Here is a 21,415-nt window from a genome sequence, read left to right as displayed (position 1 = left end):
TGGCGCAGTCAGTGAGGGAGTTCCGACATTTCCGACACCGTCATTTGCGACACTAAGGCAAAAACTGTTTTTTTTTCCGTCATAAGCGACACTGCTTGGAATTTCCCCTACGATTTCTAATTTGTTTACCAGAATTAGCGACATTTGCGTACGTGCAGCAGCAATAGCGTCTCTGAAGAAAGTATTTCCCGAGGCTCAGGTCAGTGGTTATAATTATCACTTTAACCAATGTTTGTGGCGAAAGGTGCAGGAGTTGGGACTGACAAACGATTACAAAACAGATCCAGACGTGCGGCTGTGTATAAGAATGTGTTCAGCTCTGGCTTACCTCCCTGTGGCTGACGTCGATGATGGATGGCTGTGTGTGATGGAAGATGCGCCAAACCACGACATCTTGAGAAAATTTTTGGATTATTTCGTTGAACAGTGGATGAACAACTCTGTTTTCGACATTTCCATCTGGAACTGCTCCCAACAGCGGCACAGGACTAACGATGCAGTCGAGGGATGGAACCATACAGTTAATGTATTGACGGAAAAGTCAAGTCCTAACGTGTACCAATTAGTGAAGACTAAGATTAGAAGCTGTGTACAACGACTACTTATGTGAGAGGAGGGCCTTGAATCTTAAAGGGAAACGTAGACGGCGTCAGTAGATGAGAGAATACAAAGAGCGTTTGCCGACTATGAAATGCATAGAGATCTTAAGCGCTTTTTGAGGAGAATGGGGAACGTTCAGAAATTAGAATGAAGATGGTAAGATGTTGGTTCAACTACAAGGGAAACGACGCATTCTACATTTCTACATTGACAAGTGATTGCAGTCTGCTCCTATACTGACAAGGGATCTAAAAAATCCGTCATTGACAAAGGATAAATACATCCAGCTTTTAAACACCCAGCTTCCATGATGCCAGTGTGAAGAAAAACTAATAAAGGTTTTAAAAAGCGCACCAGCTTCCATGATGCTGCCAGTCCTAAGCCTGGATAAAGTGTGAAGGGAAACTATTTACACTTTGTGTCGCAGATGACGGTGTCGCAACTGTCATGGAATATATTTTCCATACAGTGTCGCATATGACGGCAGAAATGCTAGTGTCGCATACGACGGTGTCGCAAAAGTAGTGGATTCGTCAGTGCGTGTATGGAATGGGCTGAGTTTGCTCGAGGGGAGGGAAGAAAATACCGAGAAAAGACAGTAATAGATAAGGGGAAAGAGGGATAAGAGTCAAAAGGGGGAAAGGGAGAATGGGGGATACGGAGGAAAGGGGTATAGAGGGGAAAAGAGAAAAGGGAGGAAGGGGAAAACAGAGAGAGGGATACAGAAAAGGAAAAACAGAGGGAGAGAGAACGTAAGAGAATTGGGAGAGGAAAGGGGAAATCTACCCAATCTATGAAATTATTTCTTTCCCAACCACTTAGTTGCTTTTACTGCTTACTTGTATACCATTTTACAGTAATATAAAATATATGAAATATTTTTTGATGTTTCTCTCCCCTATGTACTGCCTCTGCACCCTGAGATAATAGAGCAGGGTGGAGACAACACACACTGTATCCCCAAATTCGCTATATTCCTCATGTCAATCTTGTTCCTTCCCTCACCCCTTTGTACACTAAACCATGTCAGATAATCCGAAAGCGATTTTCTATTTGTTGACATTGAATACCGTACCTAATGCTGTGCCTATTCGGTCTTTTTCTCTGATAAAATAAGAATGGATAATTTGGGTTCGCAATTGTTTTCACCTGTTCTATCGCAATTTCCTTCCGTACTCCGTACAAACTGAAGATAAGTGATTTGCCAGAATAGTGACGATAAACTATTGGTGTTCGCATATCGACTCGATATTGTGTCACTGTTTCGCTTAGCTTTGTCTCCAAGAGAAATTCACCGACATGGCCTTCGTTTCAAGAACTACAAGTGATCTCCGAAGGCACGGGCTTTAATCAAAGTAGTTTCCTTTTGGAAAGCTCTAATGTCATTGACTTCTGCGAACGGATGTAGGCAATGCACTTGAGCTCAGTCCTGTAACTAAATGGAAGGTCAGAGAAAAGCAGAAATGAAGAGAAAAATACAAAGAGGGTAAAAGTGAAAGACAAAAAAGGAGTGAGTGAAAGAAAAAAGATGGAAAAAGATAGAAAAGACGGATAGAAAAAATACGGAGAGAAAAATACAGAAAGAGAAAAATACGGAAAGAAAAAATGCGGAAAGAAAAAAAAATGCGAAAAGATAGAAAATACGAAACGATAAAAAATAAGGAAAGAAAAATAGGGAGAGAGAAAAATACAAAAAAGAAAAACAGGGAAAGAGAAAAACAGGGAAAGAGAAAAATAGGGAAAGAGAAATATAGGGAAAGAGGAAAAAACAAAAGAAAGATGACGGAAAAAGATAGAAAAAGACTAAAACAGAGAGAGAGAGAGAGCTAGGCGGGAACAGAGAGAGAGAGTGATAGACAGGAACAGAAAGAGATAAAAAGACGGAAAGAGATAAAAAGACGGAAAGAGAAAAAAAGATGGAAAGAGTAAAAAAGACGGAAAGAGAAAAAAAGACGGAAAGAGAAAAAAGACGGAAAGAGTAAAAGAGACGGAAAGAGTAAAAGAGACGGAAAGAGTAAAAGAGACGGAAAGAGTAAAAAAGACGGAAAGAGTAAAAAAGACGGAAAGAGTAAAAAAAGACGGAAAGAGTAAAAAAAGACGGAAAGAGAAAAAAAACGGAAAGAGAAAAAAGACGGAAAGAGAAAAAACGGAAGGTGAGAGGAAAGAGAAAAAGAAGAAATGAAAACGGAAAGAGATAGAAAAAGACGAAAACAGAGATACAGAGAGAGAGAGAGAGAGAGAGAGAGAGAGAGAGAGAGACAGAGAGAGAGAGAGAGAGAGAGATAGACGGGAACAGAGAGAGAGATAGAGGAAACAGAGAGAGAGAGATAGAGGAAACAGAGAGAGAGATAGAGGAAACAGAGAGAGAGAGAGAGAGGAAACAGAGAGAGAGAGAGAGAGAGAGATAGAGGAAACAGAGAGAGAGAGAGAGAGAGAGACGGAAACAGAGAGAGAGAGAGAGAGAGAGACGGAAACAGAGAGAAAAAGTCGGAAACAGAGAAAAAGACGGAAACAGAGGGAGAAAGAGACTGAAACAGAGGGAGAAACTGCAATTGAATACGAGGAAAAAAAATAATTTACGTGGGCTCTGAATTTTATACAAATCATACGGTTGTGAGACAGTTCATACTTCTGAAATTCTTAGTATTTATAATAATAAAACCCAGTAATTTATATATGAGACGTTTGAACGTTAAGGTACAATCAATAAAAACACCAAGGTCTTTTACTACATATACGTGAGGAAGCGATTGATCATTTATAGAATATGTATAATGAATAGTGTTTCGAATAATTGAAAGCTTATTATACAAATCATATATACCAGAGCTTAGATTTCTCATTGTCAGAGGATTTTAGCAAAAAGTACCATCAAGATGTCAATTTTAATAAACCTGCAATTTGTGGGGGGCAAGTGCCCGCACCCCCTTCCCAAGTTACGCCTATAAGTCTTGTGTCAAGTTACATTTCGTAAATTACATACGATTGAGGTTTACTACATGTATAATAATTGGGATTTCTGTCATTGCGATCCCTATGATGAACAATGAACAACAATAAATTAATTTCAAGTTAGAAACAATTTGGATCGAGAAGCATACTCGCCTGGATGATCCATTCAAAACTTAAAGAGGCATCGTGACGGAATCCGGTGGACATTTTTTTCCCACAAAAAGATGCTTAATCCATCTCGGCAGCGCAAGGCCTGACGGGAAGGAACTCTCCCCATTGTCTTTTGCCAGGGAATAAAGCCAGGAAACCATTCCTTTTTCTCCGGGTCCTCGGGAAGGAAGAAAAAGATTCCTGGAAGAATTGAGAAAATGGTTCCGGTTCGGTCCCCTCCCTCCAAACCCCCGGGAAACCGGAAACAAGATTAGTTTGTTCCGGAGTTTCTCCATCTCTCTCTCTTCTTCGTCGCCAGTTTTCGGTACACCTGGAATCGACATTGGGGCTAAATTATGGCTTTTCCCCTCGAAACGGTTCATTAGGGTTTTCTGCCATAGCTGGCAAGGTAGCGAAATGAGAGGGGGGTCCCAGTAAGAAGCAAAGAGCCAATGGGGGTTCGATGTGTCACCAGTGGGATGTCTCTGCAAGAATAAGTGCGATTCGCGCTAATTTCTTTTCGCCCTTATGTCTCGCGGGTATTTACAGCATTCGACATATTGGCTACATTGTAAAATTTACAATCGCCTGTTAATTTATAAAATCGAGACGCAACCGTTATATTTCGTGAGCGCATGCTCATTCATGACGTCACCTCTCTGTGCTGTATCTACACAGCTTTTCAGTCACCTTTGTTTTGGCTAATCGCGAAGATGATGATGAAAGCTGATAAGATGAAATAAATTAAAGGGCAATCACAAACACAAGTGGGCAGGGCACGATCCAAGCCGGATGTGAGTAATTACGCCAGAGCCTCGTTAGACTGCAAAATGCAGTCCAGGGTGTACTACGTGGAAGAGAGTTGACATTTGGGAGTTTTACGAGAGGGTCACAATCATGGACGTCCGCAGGATTTTTTCCAGGGGGGAAATGAGGCACATATTCCCTGTAATAGTGTTGTTCTCTCAAAAACATTCTTGAGTTTGAAGTTATGTTCCTGTCAGGCCCGTAGCCAAGCATGGGTCAGGGGGGCTGATTCCCCCCTGGAACTGCTGTCAGCCCACCCCCCTACACTGCCTTTAGCCCCCTTGACATTAGGCAAAACTATTTTCTGTAATTTGTTGGCAGTGAAGAGTGAAAATGTAGACAGCAGATATTATTTTGCTCACAACTTTGGTGAAGGATAACAGCTAATATATTTCTTCATCTTATTTGTAAGAAGAAGTATAAGTAGCGGCAAGTATTTAGAAGATTCTCTTCTCTAGACTCTAGAAGTTTCTTTCACAGGGCAGCTTCTTTATCTGTACCTTCGCTGTCTCTGTTGCGACCTGCCACTTAGACAGAAATCTGTGACTTTGATGACATCATGCAAATTCCCTCCGCATCTGTGTCAAAGGTCAACAGCTCCCAAGTTTTCGGAACGAAGGGGAGTTTCATTGCTTCCGGCGGAGGTGGAATGTACTGTAGGCACTATGATTGAATATTGTGCATTTTTCCTTGTGTGATATAAATATCTGTATCATCAAAAGTAGTATGGAGTGTGCAGTAAGGGATGATTTCAGTAGCAGTCAATACTTAAAAAAAACAACGATGTTTTAAAAGCTATAGAAAAATGTAGTATTTGTAAACTTAATGACCCCCCACATAATTTACCTTCATTTAATAGTGTTAAACTTTTGAAAATTGGACTTGGTTTACAAAGCCCCCCCTGATAACCCGTGAGCCCCCCTGGAGATCAATTCTAGCTACGGGCCTGGTTCCTGTAATGCCCTTTCAATAGTTGACATGTATGTATTACTGTGACTGAAAATATGTAAATTTTAGTTGACTTTTGTCTTCCAGGGGGAAGGACCAGGTCCCATTCTTGACCCCCTTCCGGACGTCCATGGCCACGCCTTACACCGCCCGTTTAGAATATTAAAATGATTGATTGATTTTAGTTCGCCTTTCTGCCACTTTTTGTTAATCATGAAGATGAGGTTGAATGGTGATAAGGTCCCGGGTTCGATCCCGGATTGGGTGATATTTGTGAATGTCTCTTCCTCAAGTTCATCATATCATCACTCATCCTCACCTTCGCGATTAGTCAAAAGTGGAAGGAAAGCGATGCAAAACCGCATCAATCAATCAGTCAAGTTGCTTAGTAACGGGAAAGTAGGATTATTAAGCGCAGTTCGATAACTTTGAAAACTAATATATGAGGCGCATTGTGTGCTATACGAGAATTGAAGCTTGAAAACTTCTGCACTCCATAGCGAACTCTAGGGTCTACTCACCTGTCCAGCAAGCCAAAGGAAAAAAGCATGGAAATGACAAGCCACTTTGTCAACCCCCCCTCCCCACCTTTCAAGCGTTTAATAATTCACCAAATAACGTGTCCTTTATACTGACCGATCAGCCGCAGATGACATATCACCGGAACCATACAGTTACTCCCCCCTCGCCCTTCCCCGGCTCATCGGAGCATTCTCTTCCGCACAATCGACTCCCGGCGACACAATCAACCGCCGATCACAAGTTAATTTCCAGGACGGCTAAAGAGGAGGGAGGGAGGGGGCGGTGCACAACAACACGCTGTTTTTTTGCAGTAAATAGAATTTCAAAAAAGCGAATAAATATGCTCCGTTAGCCGCGACCTATTGATTAAAGAGCGAAATGTTTGTACGTTTTCGGAACTTCCCGTCATGGCTCTGGCGTTCATTATGAATTGTTATGGCTGATGGAAAGTCGATCTTGCGAATATGTCACGCACGAACTAATTTGTATCGAAGCAGTGAGCCAATCAGAGTATTGCGGCTTACATGCCCTCGCCTTTTATATACAGATCTTGCAAGATATACAGGGTGTCGCCATGCAATACGGACAAACTTTCACAGTGTTTACGAGTGGCTTATCCACATCTACAAAATATACGCGACACCCTATAAAACACTTTTACAGAAGTAATTGCTCTGTATGGTCATTTTAAGCAGGCCCGATACGCGATGAATGATTTATTTTACTTCGCCTTTCTGCCACTTTTGGCTAATTGCGAATATGAGCTTTGAATGTTGATAAAATGAAACAGATGAAGGGACAATCACAAAGCATATGGACAGAACAAAACATAAGTTCCATGATAGGATTATACTGGCCATGAGTCCAGACCGCAAGCTTCGTTTGTCTGCAAAATGCAGTACAGGGTGTACTACGTAGAAGTGAAGATGACATTTGAGTGTCTTCAGGAAAGGGTTACCCCTTATACCCCGACACCACTTTGAACCAATACAGATCCTTGAAAATTGTCACAATTAAAAGTTATGCAAAGTATTGATTAATATTATTGGTTGAGTATTCCGCTCCAATTATAATACAGTATGTGCCAAAATATACAGTACTGAAATGAAAAGATGAACAAAAGTATAAGACATGTTACAATATAGTGACTGGCCTATATGCAACCCAAATAACAATCGTGCCTTTTGGGTTGCATAACTGTCAGGAAACCTTAGGTTAGGTTAGGTTAGGGCATGTGGAGTGGACGATTGTCATTTGGGTTGCATATAGACCAGTCACCTTTTTCAAACTCGGTCCACCTTCACGACCGCTTCCGTATGAGCGGAAATAATGCTCAACTATGAATACTTTTTCCTCCGTCGAGAGACCCATTTCCAACAACAACTGCACGACACAACTTCCTTTTCACGTGCGAACACGTGCAGCTGGAGCTATGCCCCGTCGACAAACGCAACCACGTGTTCGAGATGCGCGAGTTTCAGTACTGTATATTTTGGCGCATATCGTACTTTAAAATATTTAACAATTACATCAGAATATAAAGATATCTGTCATCTAATCGCAAAATACTGTTCTTTTTTCTTTTTACATTTTTTTATTGGTACAAAATTAACGGAAACCTCGAATTTTGCATAACTTCCAGGATAATTACAATCAGCGAAAGTGGCGCGCGGTATTTATGTTGACACACGATCAAAACGCCAGAAATGTATCGTCCGGTATCGGTAAATAAAATTAAACCTCTTTTCGATACCGATACCAGTGGTCACAACCCTAATTTGAAGCTATATTTACCATTGTTTCCCCTTAAAATCGTCCTTACGCCCTCCAGATTCACCAATCTGGACAAACCCCTGTGTTTAGGGCAGAACCGTCGTTGCCTCTAAGTTACTGAGGTGAATATGGTGTGCAATACTGCAATGTGTTTCATATGCTGCATTTTCTGGATTAACGTTTGGATGTTATTTGCAGTCCGTAACCGGTTATTTCTACTGCGCAATTCGAAAATTCCCTTCTCAATCGTTCAATTCCCCTGTGTTAACCAAACAACCCTTGTACATTTCTTCCCTCACAGATTCACGTGAGTTTTTGCTTTGCACACGACACTATTTCGATGTCAGCTAGGATGGAAGGGGGATTTGAAGAGGGTGAGATAACATCCACATACGAAAAATGAGGGGGCGAGGGATGACATAAAAAAGTGCTCCCCCCTCAGTAAATCTAATCAAATACAAACATATTTACTGCTTCGTCATGCCGAGGCAAGGGTGGAGTTTGTCAACACTAAATGGAATCTCTCCAAGATATTTTCCAGACGAAATTCTATCACGTACGAGCAGGCGCGTAGCCAGGGGGAGGGCTAAGGGGGCTGCAGCCCCCGAAATCCTAATAATATATAATTTAAATAGTGAATAGTGGTAATTAATCTTACTTCCTTAACAAGATTAAACAGAGCGAAGAAAATAGTGTATAATAGAGCAAACAGCTTAATTTGCATCTAACTTTTAAAGTCTTTTTTTTAACGGAATGTGTAAAAATTTAACGGTACTATATTGTAAATTTTGCCGTGACTTCTAACTGTGTAGTGTGATGTCATGGATCACAATAATGACGTACGATGCATACAGGGGCGCCGACTTGTCAAAATTATTGGGGGGGGGCCTCTGATCACTGAAATAAATTAATGAATGACTCACTCCCTCCATTTTTAAAGTTTTAGCCTCAGTGTTCGGAATCTCTTAAAAGCCCATGAATTCCTCAAAAATATTAAAATTTTCATTTACAGTTCGAATGCAAATTGTCAATTGTTCACGGATGGATATGTCACAAGTTTCCACAACCATAATAGCAAAATATTCCCGACTTTTAATATCTGCAACCACGGAGCGCAAAACAGATCTCCCTAATATATCAATGATCTCGTTCTGAATGTCATGTGAGAGCCATTTGAAGCCCGAACGTCCCATCCACTCTCCTAGTTCATGAACATCTTCTTTAGAAACTCTTTTTAAGCAAGAATGTTAACAATACTCATAATTATGTACTTAGTATATAGTAATAAGTCATGTGTTTTGCTGTCTCTGGTCATAGCCCCCCCCCCCCAAGTTGATGGTTTAGCGGTCAGCCCCCCAAAATTTATGGTCTAGAACATTTCAAATGTGTATTTAAAGTTAAGTTCATGTGGCATCAACAACATTGGGGGGCTCGAGCCCCCTCAAGCCCCATGGAGTCGGCGTCTATGGATGCATACATGCAACGATAGTTGAATCTTTCGCCAAGGGTACCGGATTCGAATCCCGGCCTTGGTATTGATGTTGTCAGTGTCCCTTAATCAATTTCATCATATCATCACTCATCCTCATCGTTGCGATTAGCCAAAGCGGAAGAAAAACGACGCTAAATACCAAAATCAATCAAACCTTGAACTCTTGTTCTTAATTCGCTTCCTGTCCCCACTGATAGACCCACGTATGTGAACAACATACTGAAGAAACATTTATCTTGCAAGGGATTCTAACTCTATAGCTCTCGCCACGAAAACTGTCCAGTCAAGGTCCGAGGTTCCCCTTGCCTCCTCCACACCCCTGACCCTCCAGGGTTGCCACACGTCTTTTAAGCTGCTCAGTCGACACTTCGCGCGTTCACCTATACGGTTGATTTCGTCGGTTGAAATTGTTGCTTATTGGCAACACTGTAGGTGGATGGCGTGACCTTGACTGGACTGTTTTCATGACGAGAGCTTTAGTTTTTGTGAAATCTATTTGAATTTCTCGTCGACAAAACAATTCGAAAGGAAGTTACGAATGTAGTTCAACAAGGTAAAACATTTAAAACAGGCTCGATGCTGTTTTTCCAATGAACAAGGGGGGAAAGTGAACGGTAGCAGATCTCTGCTACCGTAACACGTTGACTGGAGCCAAGATGAAGGAACAAAACTAGGCGGTCTGGAACCGTCGCTGCTTGGCCGACTAACCCACTATCCTCGGCTTCAACAATGTGCGATAAATTGAAAAGTAATTGTCCAAAAAGCTCTTCTCGGCTTGGAGTGAGATATCACAAACATCCTGAGTGGCTGTTGGCTTGGTGATCTTTCAGAGTGCCTGATGTTCTAGATTTCGTTTGAGATGTCGGTACCAGATTTCAGTCCCGTGGTGTCAGCTTACACCGCAACCACTAGTGGTAACTGCTTCAATGTATTCTCTCTGCTGTAAGAATAAATTAACCCTTTAAGGCAATATAAACAATGCATGTGGATTGTAAGAAATCCTGTTCTGGCTTCCCTGACTGCGTATCACAGTAACGTCATCGCCTATTGATCAAATGGTACCGGGTTCGATACCCGGTGGAGGCACAGTGGTTCGGTTCGATCCCACTTTCAAACTGTAGGGCCAATCCTCATTAGCGTATCTGTGTGTAAAGTGGACTGAAAACAACAGAAGGTTGTTCCAATAGCATCTACGCAGGAATCTTACGTGTAGTAATATTTGCATGTGGTAAAGCCATATATGTATATCCCTCAATGTAGCCGCTATATTGAACTTGTGGGGCATTGTATTGCGAGTGTTTCCATGAGATGGTGCTGATATTTTGTGCAAGTTATTATCTATTCATAGACTAGTCGACTGTTGCAAAGTGCATATATAGTTGTAAACAAATATATTTCAATATAATACAGTAAATTCTATCGCTTATTTTCTTATAAGTATAAAATTATAACGAAATGAAATGTAGTATGGCATCTTCTTACATGTAGAAAAATTTATAAATGTTTATAAATAACACAATTCTGTAACGCCCATATACATTAGAAGACAGCCACGATAAAATCGGAAACTAAGCAAATAAATGGCAAAAACTTAACGATTATATATTTCAGATGCGGCATATAATGTTAGCCAGTATACAACAGTTAGGAGAAACCAAACCCTTTCCTCCGATTAATTTGCTTGCTTATGGGTTATATTGGATGGGTCCTACTCAGCGATTAAGTTCTGCGAGAACTATGCCCTTTTATAAAAAGGACACTGATATATTAAAGACGCATCTCTGTATAGGGAAACATTAAAGAAGACGTAGGTAAAAGTTATCCTCAAACTTGACATGAAAGAGCAGTTAGAACGTTAACAATTTTTTTAAAAAATAATGGGGTGTAGTTTTTGAGCCTAGCTATACGTGTGAGGCAGTGGCGGCGATTAGGGGCCAATTGTCCCACCTTTTTGCCACTTTTTTGCTACCGCAATATGGTCTCTTAATGTTAAGGCTTGTCTACAAGAGAAGTGAACTGTCCTTGCGCCCCCCCTCCCAGTTTTGGCACTCAATCGCAGCTACTGGTATGAGATGAACATAGTACATTCTTCCGTCAGGGCATACATAGTCAGATTACGATATTTAAATACTTATGACCACATATAACATCGCGTTTCACCCCCTCCCTCCTAGAGGGTTGGGTTTATTGGTTAATCGTCGCTTGTTGATTGATTGGTTTTATTTTACTTCGCATTTCTGCCATTTTTGGTTAATCGCAAAGATGAGAATGGGTAGTAATACGATGAAATTAATGGAGGGACACTCGCAAAGAACACACATGTTCGGGCCGGGATTCGAACCCGATACATCGGGCGTTGTAGCGTGCTGTGCTAACCACTACGCTACGGAGGTCGGCTACATGAAGTTATTTAAAATATCTCCGTCGACCTGTGTTCATGGGGTGAAAAATTTCCAAGGGGAGAGGATGGGTCAAAATGAAAAACCTGCGTATTTAACTGGAATGTATTGACATCATGATTACATGCCGTCGGATGAAAGAGACGTTTTGAAGCTGAGGGAAAAGGAGACGCGAGAGAAGCAATGAAAAGAAGGAAAAGGAAGAAAAATGCAAGAAGCGAGAAAAAGATAAGGAAAGACAAAGAAGCGAAAGAAAGGAAAAAGAGAGGAAGATAAAGAAATATTAAGAAGGTACAGAGAGAAAGAAATGAAGTGATAGAGAGAGAGAGAGCTGGAGAAAAAGAGGAATATACATGAGAGGAAGATATATATATAAAGAAGAGAGAGAGAGAGAGAAAGATATAAACAGAAAAGAAAAAAAGAAAAAAGAGTGAATAGCGAATAAATGAGGCAAAAATGGAATGTAGATATAAAGATTAGAGAGAGAGAGAGGAAGCAAGCACTAACAAAGTGATAGATTGCGAAAGCAGAAAAGAATGAAGATACAAGAAAAGAAAAACATGATACAAATAAAAAGGGGGGAGGTATTCCTTATTGCACTGGGGAAAGGCACAAGTCACTCCCGTAGCTCTCCCGTCTGGTGCCCATATCTGTATTAACTAACAATCCAATACCACGTGGTCTTTCAATACCACGCGAACTATGTCATCATATCACTCGTCGCCTTCTTCGCAAATTAGCCAAAGTGGCACAAAAAGCGAAGTAAAATAAGGAACGACTGAAGATGACCAGACCCCTCTCCGATTTTATTCATATTTGGCATACTCACTAATTGAGGCCTCTTAATAACGAATCTGAAGTTAAGCGAAAATAAGTCGTTAATTTTCGGAATGGAAACCGTCGATTTTCGCGAAATTTTTCGTTTCACAAGCCAATATATATATATATATATATATATATATATATTCCTGATACTACCACGACACCAAATTTTAACTATGTTTGCCTAACCTAACCGAAACTAACCTAACCACACGCCAATGGTTCGTGGGGCTAGCGTCAATGATTTGCAATTATTTTGCAATTTCTATACGTTTCCGACAAATTTTAACTTCAGATTCGTCATTAGCAGGCCTCGATTAGTAAGTATGCCAAATATGCAGAAAATCGGAGAGGGGTCCGGTCATCTTCAGTCATGCCTAAAATAAAACATATCAATCAATCAATACCACGCGAACTATTACAGCTAGAGATAAGTGCAAATGACTATAAAAATATGATGTAATGTCAAAATAGGTCCGTTCACACGGTTCAACAATCGCTATTGCATGCGATTGTTCAGGCCATATTTATCCATAAAGCGATTAGGAGTCATGCTCGGAGCTCCAAATAGGTTTCCTATGCTTTTTTCGAGATAGCTTCTCCCCTTGTTTACTTGTTCATTTTATGTCAAATGCCCACGTTAATTCAATGCTGAGAGTCGAAAGCTTAAGAGGTCGGTATTTACGTAGTACGTCGCGTCAATAATACCCACACACATGTATATCTCTAACATATTTACCCTCCATTCATTGGACAACCCCCTTGCTAGCGATATCACATGACCACCAGACCAGGGGGACTAAGATACACCCTTTCACATCACCCCATCCCTCGATTGCGAAATATATGCATTCCCACCCACGCTTGCCTTAAAAAATACATACCCGAAAACCCACCCCCTCACCCCGTTTCGGTTTTCACTTGTCATCACAACCTTGGATCGTCGTGTTGCCGTCAGCTGACGACGTAAATACTGCGAAATGTGGGAGGAGTGGGGATGCAGGGTATCTCGCCACCGAATGCAAACTGACCTGGGTGATGAAGTGTCGTAGATTCTGTCGTTCCTGCAGGTTCGACGGTCGATAAGCTCCACACAGCCACCAGAATTGCCGCTACCCCTTGCATCCTCGTTGTCTTGAAGGTTCCGGGCGCCCAGGATAGCCACACGACAGGATTTCCTCACTCCTAGCGCGACTGCACATTCGCTCTTGCACTGCCTGCCCAGCTCTCCCAAGAATCAGGGTTGCCAGGAGAAAGTCTGAAAAAATCAGACGAGTAATGATACGCAGTACCGAACGTGTTGTTGCAAGAGTTTAAAACGTAAGTCCCATTCTGCTTCTGACTGGGTAACTTTCTCAGTAGCACCAGGCTAATGCTGAAGGCCCACATTTCCTTCTCTATTCATGGGTTAACATAAATGTTGCAAAAATGGCGCCGTACAACAATCTTGATTTGATTTTTGTTATTTGGTGTCACTTTTCTGCCAATGTTGGCTAATCGCGACGATCACGATGAGTGATGATATGATGAAATTGATGAAGGGACCCAGGCTTAATTCGAACCCGGGACCCCTGGCGTCATGCTGTATTAACAAATCCATCAGTCAATATCAACAAACAACGACACCAAAGAATGATCTTTCAGGTGTTCAGGATGATTGAAGGAGCAAATTAAACCACTGACTGGCTGAAATAACTGCCCCTCTCATGTCCGGCCCTTGAATTCATAGATAATTTCCAGCGTGGAGTTGTACCCACCGTTTTAGAGGGCAAAATCAATTCATCACCAAAATTAGGCATTCGCGGGAAAATTTAGAGTAGTTGGATAATCGGTGGGTTAATCAGATAATGTTCATATTATATTGTGGGTATTTATTGTAGTTTTCTACCTCTTTCAGGTAATGGAGACAATGATCAAAATGGCTGAAATTTTTCCAATCTGGAGGGGGATATTATATAAATTACGTATATAGTCCCCCAAGAGCCAACATTTATCAAGCATGGGGGCGGATGCAATAACCAGAGAGGGTAATTCTCTTTAACCCCCCTTGAAATACCACCCTCCTGAATGATGATTGAATAATGAAATAACGAACACGAAAAAGCATCCATGATCTTCATGGTACTCGGCAATAATGTGGCTAGATATTAACTTCAGACGAGAGCAACAATATTCTGTAGAGTTTAGAGATTACACGGTTGGCTATCGAATTCAGCTTTTGAGAGACCACTTTAAGAACATAGGCTAATCGAGACTAAATTGTAGTTTTCAAGGGGTCCTGGGTTCTAATCTCGGTCTGGTCATCATATTATTACTCATCTTCATCGTCGCCATTAGCCAAAAGGGGTAGAAAAGCGACGCTAAGTAACATAAATAAAAACGGTAACACTTCGATCTAGTGAAACGGATACCTTCATTTCTACACAAGAAACTACTTACCGAAATCAGTTTCTATAGCATTATTGAAGTTCGTCAATGTATTTACTTTCATGGTGTAATCTCTTTTAGCGCGAATTCATATTTTTTCTAGAAAAATGAATTTTTAACTATGTTTGCCTAACCTAACGGAACCTAACCTAACCTTGCCGTGAATGGTTTTTTGGAGCTATGCGTGAATGGTTTGTGGGGCTATCCGTGAATGGTTTGTGGGGCTATCCGTGAATGGTTTTTGGGGCTATCCGTGAATGGTTTGTGGGGCTATCCGTGAATCGTTTTTGGGGCTATCCGTGAATGGTTTTTGGGGATATCCGCCATTATTTTCGTGAGAAAAGCATAATTCCACCCTAAAGAATGTTCCGCAATGCAGAATACGTAAGTAGGAATGTTAAAAAGGACGAAATAAATGAGTTATAGGTGTTTTCACGAGATCGAAGTGCCATAAAAACAAAATCCAGTGAAAATGTGTTCCCAAGCTGCTAATAGGGATACATTAACCATTACATTCAAAACACTTGTTTTATGTTCACTTTATGCTTAGACAGACTAATCGAGACTGGACCTACAGTTTAAAGTAAGATCCGAACCACTGTGGTAAGTGTCTTCATCTGGGATCGATTGATTGATTGATTTAGTGTTTTAAGTCCACTTTATGCACAGTAAGGCTAATCGGGACTGGACCTACAGTTTAAAGTGGGATCCGAACCACTATGTGCCTCCACTGGGTGTCGAACCCGGGACCCCTTGATTACAAGGCGACCACGCTACCACTGCGCCATCGGGGAGGCCACATCATCTGGGATCGAACCCGTGACACTTGATCACATTTGATTCAAACTCACCAAACTATATACTATTTAGAGATCTGCTCACAGAAATCCATTAAGAGACAATTATTGGAATGACTCGAATTGAACATCATCCATTACGAATGACACGCAGAATTTGATCGGGATATTCTCGAAAATCAATAAATCCACTAAGAAATATCCGCGCCTGGCAACATTGCCACCAATTGGTGCGTCGTAATGCACACAGCGCCGCGAGCGGCGTTCCTTCGAAGCTTCGATGAATATTCGTTACCGCCTTTTGAATAGGCAAAACAAGCTGCCGGGATGCGATGCAAGCCAAAGGCAACTCCGATAAACGAGGAAGGAAAACTCGGAGAAGATAAGGGGAAATGGTGAAAGCAGCAAACGAGAAAACGACGTCAATAATCGGATTGGATTCTCTGCGTAAGCATTTAAAGGTTAATACCTTCCTTCGTACCCTTTCCGTTAACATTTATGTGGCATACAGGCCCATGTTCCTCCTGGGTTTTCTTCCTTGATCTTCCTGGAAAATATACTTCACGGTAGAGCTGAGGACAGTGGCGTTCACAGAATTTTCGAAAGGGGCTTTTCTTGTAGTCAACTATAATTTTGCCATCTTTCCCTGCATTTGACGTTCTTTTTTTAGAAATAATGTGCCAAGGGAATATGATCCCACGAACCGCCCCTTGCACACGCCACCTTCCCTTTTATTATTTAGTGAATCATTTCTTAAAGTTTTGAAAATCTCACTGTACAGTAGCCGTCCTCTGTGATAGAATGGTTAGCACACGCTAAAACCGGGGTTTGAATCCTTGGTTTTTTTGTTTTTTTTTTGTGAATATCCCTTCATCAATTTTTATCACTGATTCTCATCTCCGCGATTAGCCAAACGTAGCAGAAAAGCGAAATAAAGTAAACCACATAAATCAAGCATTGAACAGTATTTCTGTCAGGAAACTCAGTGGCGTGCCCAGGATTTTCGAAAGGGAGGTATTATATATACTTTTTCTTGGTAGTCAGCCCCCATTTTGTCATAATTTCCTACCTTTGACGTCCTTTTTCTAGGAATACTGGGCCAAAGAGGGGCTTATAACCCCAATGAACCCCCCTTGGGTACGTCACTGTATCCTAGCAACACCTAAAATGCTTTATGAAAGCACAATTTATGGTCGCTCTGTGTCTGAATATATCCTTACGGTTACTCAGTAAAATTAAGCCAGGTACTTTTAAAAATAAATTTTTCCGAACTAGTGCGCACACGGGAAGGGTAATGGGGAGTCGCTTGTCCCCCCCCCCCCGCCACTTGGAATATGAAACAATTGCTAGCTTATAATTAATTTCTTGTGTTCGAATTAACTCTTTTCGGTGTTTTATTTTTCACTCTGTAGATATTCAACTTTATTCCTGTGTACTGTAATCTATTGTGTTTGGCACTTATGCACAGAAGGCTAATCAGGATTGGACCTACAGTTTAAAGTGGAATCCGAACCACTATGTTCCTCAATCAGGGTTTAAAGCCTGGACCCCTTGATTACAAAGCGACGACGCCATCGGGGGAATCTATTTCTTCTTGCTTTCTCTTTCTCTCTCTCTCTTGTACATTTATTTCACTGCCATTTCCAGTCAGCTGGGTGGCTGAGTACGTTTAGGGGTCGGCTTTCGATCTCTCCGCCGATATTCCAAGGTTCAAATCCCGGCGTGGACATGGGTGTCCTTTTGTGAGTGTCCCTATATCATTTTCATCATGTCGTCACTCATCCCCACCGTCGCGATTAGCCAAAAGTGGCAGGAAACTGACGCTAGATAATACACATTTTAAGTTTTCCGTCTAGTTTTCTTTATTGTTTTTACATGTGTCCTTCCCGATGGCGTAGCGGTAATGTAGTCGCTTTGTAATCAAGGGATCCCGGGTTGGATACCCGATGGAAGCAATAGTGGTTCGGATCCCACTTTAAACTGTAGGTCCAGTCCTGATTAGCCTTTCTGTAGACAAACTCAAACTCTTTAACCCCTCCTCTCTAGACTTCTATTTATCTGTTTCTTTCTACATTTCTAACCATATCTCTCTCTCTCTCTCTCTCTCTCTCTCTCTCTCTCTCTCTCTCTCTCTCTCTCTCTCTCTCTCACATGTGTTCTTTTACTACCATCCACTTCCCTTTTCTCGTTTCTTTCCCTTCCCCTCTCTCTACAACCTCTCGTTCCTTTCAATTCACCCTCTTTCTCTCTCCCTCTCTTGTTTATGTAAGCCTTGCCCCCTATACCCAGATTTATTTGAAGTTGGCACTACTGATTTGGATGACCCATAAACATGACGTCACAAGATCAGAACAAAACTTTTTGATTTCGGCCTTGCTTGGGAAATTGTCTGAGGACGTCCACCGCCCACGGATATGTATATGTGTGGCTTATTTGCTCCTTCAACCTACTGCGCATGTGCAGAAAAAAATATAGAAGAAATCTAAGTCCTCGAACTCAGGAGAGACGTTTCGAAGTTCAGTCAGGAAATCCATTTCGCAGAAGTTTCAAGAACCAAATTTTGTTCCATCGGATGCTGAGCATCCACTGATTGTTAGCGACCTTCCATCTCTGCATCTCCGGAGAATACAGAGAAATTCTCTTCTTTTCTCAGCGATCAATGGAAACAATACAGTTCCATCAATTCATAGTTTATTCAACTCTTGAAAAATCAAATTTCAATGAATCTTCCTGTCTTTTTCCCTCCCGCTCTTTTTTCTTTACCTACCCCTTGATCATTTGTGAGTACAATTAAGGTGCTTTATTGATTTCACGAGCGACCGTCCTTTCCCCTTTGACAGTTTTTTCCCCTTCCAGCGAAAGTCAGAAAGTTTTCAATCATTCCTTTGGTTGAACAATGGACGAACGAAATCTAACTTGTTAGTGAGAGGTGAATGGAGCCATGAGAAGAAAAGAAAATGAATCGCAAACAGAAACGTCATGGGGAAGGTAAACTAAATCGATGACTTGTTCATCGCCATGTCATTTGTTCCATCTATCATGCATAAGATCGTAACTGTCATCTACTAATCATCATTCATTATCATCATCTCGATGGACCTAAAATGATAAAAATACGAAATTAAACTATAGAAACGGATTTTTCCAAATTATTTTTAATTGATTTTTTGTAACTTGGTGTCGCTTTTGATGAAGGGGCACTCGCAAAGAACAGCCATGCCCAGGCCGGGTGTGCTAAGCAGTCCGACACGGATGTTGGCTATATATGGTAACACTGTTAAGCCTTGTTTCCATGTTAATAAAACATTACAATGCTGACCAAGGCAAACCTTTAAAGTATAAAAAAAATACATAAAAACGTAACGTTTCCACCCTCCAACAGGGTCTTCTTCAGACGAATATTCACAATAAATTCCTGGGTGAGCGATTTCTGGTGAGAATCTTTCCAGAAATATCTCTGGGGTTCACCCAGCATCTAATAAATATGTATCTAAATGGGAAATAAAAACGCCTGTAAAAGATTGTGAATGTGTGAGCATCTTCCCATACACCTTCACAACATGTTACAATGTTCAACGAGTAGCTTCAAGTGAAAGCTGGTTTTACCCTAAATTTATGTCCGTGAAACATGGAAGCGGTTCGTAATTTTACCCCAAAATATACGCATGCTGTAAGCACCCTTTGTAAATACCTTGCGGATATGTTAGTCCGCACAGGACGACAAAGCATGCTTCCTAATCTTAGTTCTTGCTCACGAACCATGAGCCGGAATTGATGCACAAACTCGGCACAAAGCATTCTGGGACCGGAAGACGTTAATAACTACACGTCTTCAGCGAGGTCCGCGTTCCCAAAGCTAAGCAAGTTGATTCGTTCGTCTCGTGACAAACGTAAGGAACTTTGAAAACAGAACCAGCATACAGCTTTATACGCACATGGAAATGCGTCGTTGAATGGAAGAGAATGGGTTACATACCTCATAAATGAGGACCTTGGAAAATATAGGCGCAAGAGATGAAAGGTTGCGATAAGAAACCCCCCAAAACTACACTCTTTATCTGGAATCTGTGGAGCAAGACCGCCCATAACGGTAGAGAAGGGGAGAAAGAGAGTGGGCGGAACTATGTAGTGCGCGCTGCTGCAAACGGATGGCGGCTGTAGCCACGTTTCCCCTCCATACACTCACTTCCACCCGCACGCGTTCATTGGTCGAGGATTTGTTTCCGTTCACTTGCTCCAGAGATTTTCGGGACAGAGTATAAGTCCTCCGAAACCGACAGATAGATTAAGATATTCTACAGATCCGGACACCGAGGAAAGCCAACTGCTATGTTGAGAAGCAGGAACCTAAAAATTCTAATGGGTTCTCGCACAATTTAAATTCGGTCGAAGATGCGTATTCTATCATTGAAAAAAAAGTTCCTGGACCGAATTTAAATTCATTCTGGAAAAAGTTCCTGGACCGAATTTAAATTCATCCGGAAAGAAAGGTTCCTGGACCGAATATAAATACCTTACACATAAAAAGGTTCTTTACGGTCCAGAACCCATTTACGTTTGCTGATTTTTGTCTCCTGGACCGGAATTGAATTTATTGAAAAGTCCTGGACCTTTAATAACCCTGTTGAGAGGCCCTCAAAAATTCACATCACTCTTGAAAAACACAAGAAAGTACTGCAGTTTTTGTAGAAAAACGTTTGGAAAAAGACGAAAACAGGTGGAAGTATTATATTCGCGAATGAAACTAAATGTAATGTTTTATAGGAAAAGACAATATAATATATAAAGTGATAAAATCAACAAAGAGTAAAGTATGGTAGTGGTGATGTGATGATTTGGGAATATGCAACATCAGCCTGAGACGGGGAACTTGAGGGATAATTTCAAATTTTATCAAGCCATTAACCCCAACCACAAATCGCTTCTGGTGAGGGAGTGTTTACTTTACAATTGTCCTAAGGCTCTTGAAACGCCACCCCAGTCCCCTTGTCTCAAATCTCATTAAACATTTATTAAGACATAATGACAATTAAGTGAAAACCTGATTGATAATATGACTACGGGATGTATACGGAATCATTTGGAGGCATTTCAGCACGAAGATTGTAAGTTTCATGTCGAGACCATTGAAGGAAGTCATCAAGTAATAGGTTAATTGATTCATTTGATTCCATATATTTCACTTCTCTGATGAAAGGATCGTCAATTCATCACAAACACACACGGACAGCACACAACACAATCCTCACAGAGGATTATTCTGTCTGTGAGTATAATCAAATCAATTATGCATATCCACATAAATTATTACTGCTGCAATGGTCCCGCAGTAGGGCATCTACTGCCACGCGGGAGGTCCGGGTTCGATTCCCGGAGTGAGTGCTTTCCGGTTTCAACTTTTCCAAAAAATGGAGCGGCTGTAGGGTTCACATCACATCACATCCACAAATGGACAAGACTTCGTAGCATGTTGCAATGTGCACGGGATAGCAGAGAAAAGGAAGTGCAAGATGATTGCTTTAATAGCAATTCCCCAATCAAAGTTAATATCTCCCAAATATACGAGGTATGGTCAAGAATTAGGCATGGTAGTTCTTAAACTAAGTGTTACGCTAACCCATACTGATAATTTACTTAATATATTTATATTTTCTTCTTCTTATTGTTTGCAGCGAACGCCATGTATCGAACGCCCAATCGGATGCCACTTGATATCTTCCAGAAAT

The 21,415-nt window shown here is 41.2% G+C and overlaps 1 protein-coding gene across 2 annotated transcripts in view; it reads right to left on the bottom strand.

Moving 5' to 3' along the window:
* The window catches only part of LOC145992142 (multicopper oxidase 3-like), a 53,009-nt gene extending 39,343 nt beyond the window's left edge, over positions 1 to 13,666 (bottom strand). The window contains exon 1 of one of the 2 annotated variants that reach the window (XM_083128409.1): positions 13,497 to 13,666. In XM_083128409.1, the coding sequence (XP_082984535.1) occupies positions 13,497 to 13,590 (94 nt within the window). In that variant the 5' untranslated portion in view covers positions 13,591 to 13,666. Of the gene's footprint in view, positions 1 to 6,093; positions 6,144 to 13,496 lie in introns of those variants that run through there. The other variant, XM_083128411.1, reaches the window with a different exon arrangement.
* Between the last annotated feature and the right edge of the window lie 7,749 nt (positions 13,667 to 21,415).

Source organism: Lepisma saccharinum, chromosome 9 (genome assembly GCF_977018435.1).
Source record: "Lepisma saccharinum chromosome 9, izLepSacc3.1, whole genome shotgun sequence".
Lineage (NCBI taxonomy): Eukaryota > Metazoa > Arthropoda > Insecta > Zygentoma > Lepismatidae > Lepisma > Lepisma saccharinum.
This window is presented reverse-complemented; position numbering and strand designations above follow the sequence as displayed.